The 9,799-nt window shown below is 33.3% G+C and overlaps 1 protein-coding gene across 1 annotated transcript; it reads right to left on the bottom strand.

Annotated features, from left to right (window-relative positions):
* Nucleotides 1-7,217: 7,217 nt before the first annotated feature.
* Nucleotides 7,218-9,549, bottom strand: LOC18598930 (uncharacterized). The gene is given in 5 exon segments (XM_088806634.1): nucleotides 7,218-7,226; nucleotides 7,779-7,845; nucleotides 8,151-8,482; nucleotides 9,199-9,357; nucleotides 9,421-9,549. Coding segments are annotated over 5 exon segments (696 nt in total).
* Between the last annotated feature and the right edge of the window lie 250 nt (nucleotides 9,550-9,799).

The raw sequence follows: 9,799 nt of genomic DNA, 5'->3' as shown, positions 1-9,799 counted from the left end.
CCTAGACTATTGGGTCCATCATGTATGCCAAGTTATGTGCTAGACCAAATGTGGTGTACGCTCTGAGTGTAACAAGCAAATACCAATCAAATCCAGGTGAGAATCATTAAATTGCTGTGAAAAATATTTTAAGTACTTACGCAGAACTAAGGTTGTTTTCTTGGTTTATGGAGATGTTGAACTCCAAGTTAAAGGATATAGAGATGTTGCATTTCAAACCGATAAAGATGACAGCAAATCACAAAGTGGATTCACATTTACCTTAAATGGTGGTGCAATCAGTTAGAAAAGTTCTAGCAAGCAACGACTGCAGATTCTACTACCTATGCTGAATATATCTCCACGTTAAAGGTAGTGAATAAGGGAGTTTAGATCAAGAAATTCATAACTGAACTTAGAGTGGTTCCTAGCATTGTTGATCCTGTAACATTGTACTGTGACAACAATGGAGCAATTGCACAAGCTAAGGAACCAAGGTCTCATCAACAGTCCAAACATGTATTGCGGCATTATCACCTAATCAAGGAGATCATTGGTCTAGGTGATATTAATATAAATAGAGTATCCACAGAGGACAACTTAATTGAGCCTCTCACTAAAGTTTTGTCCCAGCAGAAACATGATAGTCATTTTGAAGGCTTTGGTATTAGATACATTGGTGATTGGCTTTGGTGCTAATGGGAGATTGTTAGTGTATGCCCTACAAGCAAATCGATTTTATGCTTGTAAAACACTACATTAATTAGTCATATTTCATGTTAAATATATTATGGATATTTTATATAATGTGTGAGATATTCTTTTATCCATGAGTTTATTTATAATGAATTATGAGAGACTTATGTAGATAAAATCCTTGGAACATAATGGCTTTGAAAAGAAATTATGAAGGTTATTATATGATATTCTTACACATCAAAGCCTTATTCCTAAATATGTTCTTGGTCATTGTATTGACAAGAAAAAAGACATTGACAATGCTCAATGACTGGTACATGCTAAGCTTATTTACTTTAGAAGTAAGCAATTAATCTCATAAGTTGAAGTATGAGAAATACTTAGGGATAGTATGTGGGTGCTTGTTAAGGAACAAGCTCACTGAACATGACTCGTTATAAGAGTTCCATTTGGTATTTCACTCAAGTGTCCACAGAAATACTCTCATGTATCAATAGTATAAGTAATCCTTAGACTTGTGATACCAGATCATCTAATATGTGAATTGTCATGCTTTGATTTTACCTCTACAGGTCTGGAGGTGACCAGATACCTAAAAAGAGTGTTTTTGAGTGTGGCATGAAGCATGTAAAAATGAATAAGTAGTCCGGAGAGGATTCATCACCCCAAGTGATTCGAAGGGGATATATCTGATTTGCTCCTAGCTTATATTAATTAAAAGTCCTTAGCCAAGGCAATCTTGATAAATCAATATGGAAGCTGTAAGATTAATATCAATAAGTTAGAAAGAAGACATCGAGCTAGGTTTTCTATTTATCCAAAATATATCATGAAAAGATCAAATTACATTGAGATACTGTACGTTGAATTGATTCTCTTGACATTGAGGTGGTCGTGATGAATTGTTAGATGCCCCTCATGATTTATAAATATAAATTCTTAATTGAATTAATTTATATTTATTACTAACATGTTGGGCACTTAATGGTCACACACATAAAGTGAATTGTCAAAATTAATTTAAGTTCAATTAGATGTTATCTAATTGATTTTATAGAAGCTTAATCCGATTAAGTGTTGGGCTAAATCAAATCTGATTTAATAGAGTATTAAACAAAAGCCCCAATTAGCCCAATTCATTTTATAATCCTTATTGGATATGAAATATGTCAATTCACTCTATAAAAGAATCCTTTAGCTGCCTCTTGAATGTACGAAGAGTTTTATTTTATTTTCTCATGTGTTAAGATAAAAACACAAGCTTAGGGATTTACACATTCTTAGTGAAGAGATTTCGGTAAATCATAGTGTGGATCACCATTAGAGGCAAGACAATTGTGCTGCTATGGTTTGATAAGTCCTAGTTGGTGTATAAAAGTAAAAAAAAAAAAAACTAAGGAAAGCTCCACCAAAGAAAGAAAACATCAAACTTTCAAGTATGTCTCATGCTGGGATTCAGTCTCATGTTTAAACATGAAAATAATCAAGAAATTAAAAATATAACGTAGCGAAAAAATAAAATAAAATAGCATGTAATCAAAGAAATAGCCAAATCCCACAAGATCAATGTTTGTATTTTTTCATGTAATTTTCAAATTAATTATGAACATTCATAAGTTTAACAGTTACATACCTTACTCTAGATATCATAATCAAAAGCCAATTAAATCCAAAAGGCTTATGATGAAGCAAGAATCACCAAAAGAGAATAAGTTAGTCTAAAATCCTGCAACAGAAATTTTTACATCTTCACCTTTAGAATTTGTCAAATCTTCAATCATCCAAGTGTTTGGCATCTAACAATAATCCATACAGTGACCGAATAAGACCTTCTGAAAAGTAAAATTTTACTTATGTTAGCAAGTTTTGTTTCTATAACAAAAAGATCAAAAGTTATTGTCGAATCTTATTTTTATTAGACAAATAAAATTATTTTTTCTTTTCTTATTTTTTTTATGAAATGGTCAAGAAGTGGCTAAAGACTTAGAGTTTTAATTGACTAACATAACATATTTATATAGTCAAACTAAACTATAACCCTAAATACAATAGTTGTATTTTTTTTCAATTAAGTCCTTATGAACTTAATTAATTTTTCCATTTTATTTTGATCCGTTTCAATTAAATCCAATTTAATTGATTATCCTTATTTAATCTTAATCATGTCACTTAACGTGTGTGACCTATTAGGCTTCTAATATGTTGGCAATAAATATAAATCCTAATTAAATATCAATTTGATAATTGATTTATATTTATAAATCATGAGCGGCATCTAACAATACATCATGACCACTTAAATGTTAAAGAGTCAATTAAAAAACCCTCTAGTGGTAAGTCTCTCAGTGCAATACTATCCTTTCATCAAATATCTCGGATATGTCATAAATCATGGCTCAATGTCTACTTATGATATTCCATATTGGTTCTCATAATTCATGATTAACTTTATGAATTTAGAAAACTACCTTTTCTCAAATTCATCATGCTTTAGCCAAAGGCTTTATATAAGTAAATGAAGAATTGATAACAAGTGAGATTCATCCCCTCGTATCACTTGGGCTGATGAATCCTCTCTTGACCATTCATCTATTTTCGTATGCTTGATGGCATACTCAAAAACACCCTATTTAGGTATCTGGTCATCTTCAGACCTGTAAAAGTGAAATCAAAATGTCATTCCCCATATAAGATGACCTGATGTCTCAAGTTCGAGAACTAGTTGCACGACTATCACATGAGAACATATTCCATAAACACTTAAGTGAAATACCAAATAAAATTCTCATAACAGATCATGTTTAGTGAATTTGTTTTTTAACAAGCATCCACATATTATTCTCAAGTATCCTATATACTTCAATTTATGAAATTGCTTACTTTCAAGTAAGGAGACTTAATATATATTAGTCCTTGAGCATTTTCAATGCCCTATCTTGACAATGCAATGATAAAGAACAATTTTAGAAACATGGCTTTGATGCATAGTAATCTCATAATTGTAATAACTTTACAACTCTCTTACAAGGCATTTATGTTTCATGAGCTTCATCCAATTAACACTTAATAACTTCTTATTATTGCACTAACATGAAAAAAAAACCCCTATTACATATAGTTATGCAATTAAGTATGCATTAAATGACAATATACATTCCTTGACCAATCCAATTGGTTCAAGGGCATGTATTAACATTCAAATCTTTCTCTTGTGATTTTTCCTAAACTAAATCCAATTAAAATAATCCATGGTTTAGGGGATTAAAATTTCAATATTTCATTGCCTATGATCTGTCTTAGTATAATATGATTTGAATCCCTTCAAAATCAATTAATATCTACTACGAATGTGTAACATATATAATGATGTGAATTAAAGTGAAGGTTGGAATTGAATAGCCCCTTGGTTTGTCACTGCTTCACATACGATAACCCTCCTTCAACCAAGTTCTCAAATAAGATATATAATCGTACTCCCTCTTGAATTAACTAAGGACAAGCAAATAAAATAACCGAAATCAACGATTTTTACACAAACATATATATGTAGATACAGAGAGAGAGAGAGAATTAAAAGAATTTTAATTGAGTATATGAACTAACAGCATCTCCGATTCTGAAATTGTAAATATAATATCAAAACTGTGTTAATCATCTGTGTGGTCAAAAGTTGTGCCGGGTATCAATTTCTTCACACAACAGAATAAAAGATGAGCTCGGTAGATTCAAGCCCCTTGGCTGCCTTGGCACCACAGCTGAGCACGAGGGTTGGGTCTTGAACCTGACCGGTAGAGCCACTGCCAGCCCTGGCTTCATGGTGGTAGTCATGATGGCCTTCAGGGTTAGAAGGAGGATGGTAGTATAGGCGTGCAGTTTGCGGGCAATGAGAATGGAACCTCGCTGCTATCCTCACCCCTGCATCCAACAACTCCATGTACTTCCCCATTTCAATCTTCCTGTCTCTTGTCTCTTCTACAACTATTTGATTTATAAGGATCTGCAGCTCTCTAATCTCTTCCTTCGTTTCTGGAATACAGAATTTGAAACGAGAAGGAAAGAGAGAAGGAGGAGAAAAATTGATGCTGCTGGATTTCTGCTAGAAAAATTAGTGTTTGGCGGAAGAGTATGGGAGGGACTATTGCTTTTATAGACTCTTTCCTGCCCTTTGACTATTCTATTCTCTTGCCTTTTGTATTTAAGACCCCATATTTGTTTCCTTCCTTTCTATTGCATTCATTGTAATTTACTGCTCCTATTTATTGATTTTTGTAGTTGTGCATGTCACAATTTATGGAAAGATGCTTTTTATTGTTGTTCATGGAATTTTAAGAGCTTACCAAAATTAACCAAGAAACATTTCATAGCACATTTTTTATATTTTCTTTTAACATTTATAATTCCATATTACAATAAATATTTTTTTGTAAAAAAAGAATAAAAATGTTTGTATTTCCTAATGTCATATTAGGTTGTTGATTTGGTTGCACGTATAAATTAGTCTTTATATTATAACATTACCAATTACGTGAAGAAAAGAAAACACAATCTCACGTGCTCACCAAGTAAGCATTTTAACAAGTAAAATAAAAGTTATGATCCACTTGCAAACTTGGTCAAATGGACGGCTCCCTTCACTTATTCCAACCCCGCCCCCTCCTCTCGCCTCTCTTAGTGGAAGCATCCAATTATTAATTAAAATTAAATACTTTTAATATGTCCAACTGCACAGTCAAAAGGTAGAGCCTGGACGGAGGAATATGCTCTCTTTCCTAGATGGCACTGTAGTCCACCAGGAAGACTGCGTCAGCTTTGGCTGTACGCGTTAAACATTCGCCGCGTGACTTTGACGGCGCTCTACTCCACACAAACCAACTACATGTTGTTCGTCTCTAAAGTTAGCCCATTCCTAGGAATTTTGCTTCCTAACTATCATAGTCCTTGACTATGGCAAACAAACCAGTTTCTAGGACACAAAGGAAATGGTTTGAGTCTAACCATTTTGGAATTCGACTTGAAATGCAATTTGCTTGTCATTGTTGCTCATACAAATTTATTGTCAACTAACAATGCAATTTCTTGTCAATTTTTTCAAGGAAAATTTTACAGTATAAAAAACATATATCCAACAGTCCATATAAAATAGAGATAAATATTTTTATTTATGATGGGAAATATGGCATGATGAACATAATAGGGTTCAGTGGACTATAGAAAGTAAAAAGAGTTTCATAGAATTCCTTTTGTTCAATGGTACGATATGTATAATATAAAATATATGGGTGTCAATTAAGCAAGTTCGATCGGATCAATTTTGGTTGAAAAAAATTCAAGTTATTTTTTGAATTCGAATCATTTTAAATTGGAGTAATTTGAGTTTGACATTTGAGTATTCAAACTCCGATCATTCGGTTTTAGATTATTTTTAATTTAAATTTGTTCATATTTTAAAAATCAAATTAAATTAATTTTTGACACGTTATTTGAATCAAATTATTTTGATTTAATTATTAAATTTGTGTTATTTTGAGTTTAAATGAATTCGAGTTGTTGACTGCTTTTAATCAAGTTTGAACGGGTTGAATAGACCTTTCAAGTTCGAATCCACTTGCCAATTCTAGTAAAATGTTATTATAAGGTTAAAAATATTTACTTTTCAAAAAAAGAGTTGAATATATTTACACGAGTATTAAGTTATTTAGTCAAAGTAAGTTTTTCCTTTTCTAATAAATATACTGCTGCAATTCAAAAATAAATAAATATAGTGTTAGCAATTAACACACAAAAAAAATATATATATATATATTTGGATTGTTTAAGTAATAGCTTAAAACTTTTAGAAGTGACAAACAGATATGTTCGGATCGAATTATTTTAAGTTTAAATCAATCGATTTTAAATTTGAATCATTTTAATTTCAGATCTTCCAGATTCAAGTCATTTGATGTTGAATTCAAGTTTCTCAAACAGATTTTAAAGTTGGGTTTCATTTTTTCTCCCCTCTAGAAGCACTCCCTCAAACATTTGTTGCCTTTTCGGCCTCGTCTAAGGTTTCTTGCCTGCCTGGATATACTACTGCAAAGAAGTCCAATAATGATGGCCGTTTACGCTAATAAATGGCTACCAACTTAAAAGACTTGCAACCAAATATAGCTTGCCTGAAACGACTACGGACATGCCAAATATAAAACTATTGAGCAACGCAAAATAAGATAAACGACTTATTGAAATTTTAATACTGTAAACTCTGTGATATATGCAGCACATGTATACCATGCCTTGTGTTTACCGTATATGTCTATCCATTTACATCTTGCAAATAGCTAGGATATTAAGAACAAATTAAGGTATAGGATTAGCTCTAGTATCTCTACTGCCATATCAAGAAATTAATCAATTCGTTTTTGTGCTGTTCTCTTATAGATTTTACCTATCCGTTAGATTAGAATTTCCCTGATAGCTAGTGGGAATGGAATCTTTGCCAATCTACACGTCACCTGGCCTCATGAATTGCCAGGTATACCGTCCTTGTATGCTCATCCTCATGCTATCTGCAACAAACAATATGTATCCTTTTAGAAACCAAATTTTTTAAACTTGGGAAGATGGCCAAATTTGCAATTATACCCTCACTCAATATTAAATTTTATCATAATATCTTAATTTTATTGAATTTTGTTACTATGTTTATAATCTATTGATGTAAATTATTAAATTTTATCAATTTTGTTCAATTTTTGTCTAAAAATGACAAAAGCCAGTGAAATAAAAATACAATGACAAAATCCAATATTAATTCACGAAATAATGACAAATTTGATCATAATCCCAATAATACTAACTGATCTTTGCTAACAATATAAGATTATGTCAACCTAATTTTGAGACACGTTTAGTTACATGTATACAGTATGCTCCACTTGCTTATTCATATAAAGATCAATATTGGCATTGCACAACTCAACGCATAGGTGAAAATAGAGTCATTCGAATTGTTATAAAATAATATCTACGTGAAACTAACTAGGCACAATAGAAATGTTATTTCTTAATTCGAATCTAATAAAAAAAAGGCAATTAAAAGTAGCATCAAAATTAATTACCGTGTAAATATAAGGGTCTTTTTGCCCTCCTGTCCCTGATCTCTTCACTTCTTCCTGCTTTAACAACCTGCGCAAAATCATATACTATTAGCACCATCCTCCACCGTTATATCTTCAGAGTTCTATTAAGTATGCTTGATCAACAGCAAAGGATTTGCCTAAGTTGATCCATTGACCAGCCAGATTTCATATTACATTCCCTAGTCAACAGTTTGTCTGGATGCATTTCAAACCGTAGGATCTCAAAGAACTTTCTACACTCCAACGGCCGAGATGTACATAACCGCACTGATTTTCTGTGCATCTAACGAACTTACAAAAAAAGACTACGTTCATAATTCAGGTGACACATAGCAGAGAGTAAGAGAGTACATTCGAAGGGCCTTGCTTGTGTCAGGACTGTCACCTAGGACTCGACGAATGTTGACCTCAGAGAAGCAACCGCCAGAAAGCAATTTCAAAATGGCTTCGGCTCGGCGCCGCATGTGAGTCGAGCCGCCGCTGCGCCTCTTCCTTTGCTTGGCGGCCTGCATTTTCTCGGCTTTGGTTGTTTTCCGTTGGATTCGCGCGCTAGAGATGCCGCTGGAACCGCTCGACAAGCACGACATCTCCGTGGCCATATTGGATGAGATTAATGACTTGAAGGATGGGATTTTCCGGTTATTGGAGCTCCGGTAGATCTTTGATCGCCTCTTCTTCACCACCTGTGAAAGTTCCAAAACATTTAAATTCCAAACAATGAAAATGAAAACTTGAACAATTACGAAAAAACTTGAACAGATAATGCGCTTGTAGAAATATCTTGGTTTTGATTGCTATAAGGGATACTTGAATCCAACTTTAAATTTCAACATCCAATAAGAGATTGAAATTTGAGCGAAACTTTAAATCAAAGGCACATAAGCAAAATTAAATTGATTTTAATATTAGTGCAAGCAAAAATGTAATAACATGAATCATCTAAAGGCTTGTTTCAATGCTCAGATAGAAAATTCAAAATAATTGCTGTGAAGCTAGTGCAAAACGAGCAAAGTTGAAGTGAACAATGAAGAAATTAGATCAGCTCGATCGCGTTTTGAATTTTGAGACAAATTCAAAGAAGTCTGCGATTTAACTTGGTTGAATTTTAAATTATCATCTCAAAATGAGTGATCTTACCTCTAAAATCAAGCTAAACCATCACGTTAGATGTTAGCGGCCAAATTATCCATCAGATATAAGCCAAACACAAATCCAACAGAGTATTTAAGCAAATACTAGCACTAAGAAAAAAATAATCAGGTACAAGTGTCGAAGCAAAAGAAGAAATCACGAACAGTTTTGTTGAAGAAAATACATAAATACTTGAGAAATTCAAGCAAAACAAACAGAAATTCAAAAAGCTCTTAAAAGGAAAAGAGACAGAGTAAGGCATGGCAACCTTGAGCTTAATTTCATGGCAGCGAGCCACAGCGGCAATGATCCTAAGCTTTTGCTTTCGAGATGACAACTGATCAGTGGTGAGAGAGGAAGTGCAGGATTTGGATTCACTCGACGACATCAAGCTCAACCTCTCTTCGCTCATGATCTTTCCTCGCCTCTCGCCGTCACAACAACTGATCATCAACCTTACCAAAACCAAAAAAAAAAAAAAAAAAGGAACATCAAAGTTTCGTTCGACTGAAATACGAAAAGAGATGGATTGAGCTTTAATTTACTTGGTAGGTGGAGTGGAGAGAAGGAGAAGAGCTGAAGCCACGGTTCGTTCGAGAGGAGATGGAAAGGAAGCCATATGTTTGAAAGTTGGCGGGGCTTGTTTAAATGTTTGAATTTCTCTCAGCACGGATCGTTTTGTTGCAAATGCAAAGGATTTCCTCTTTCAAGAGGGGAAAGTATAATCTCACACGAGCAAGTATGTAGAAGAGATGCCACTCCCGGCAATTGCTTCGAGTCACTTTGGGTTGTCAGCCCGTCATGCTAGAACTGTTGCATTCTCGACCAATAGCATAATTTTTTATTCTATATATTTTGAAAAATGAAAA

This window comes from Theobroma cacao, chromosome 5, assembly GCF_053813885.1.
Source record: "Theobroma cacao isolate CCN51 chromosome 5, ASM5381388v1, whole genome shotgun sequence".
Taxonomy (NCBI): domain Eukaryota; kingdom Viridiplantae; phylum Streptophyta; class Magnoliopsida; order Malvales; family Malvaceae; genus Theobroma; species Theobroma cacao.
This window is presented reverse-complemented; position numbering and strand designations above follow the sequence as displayed.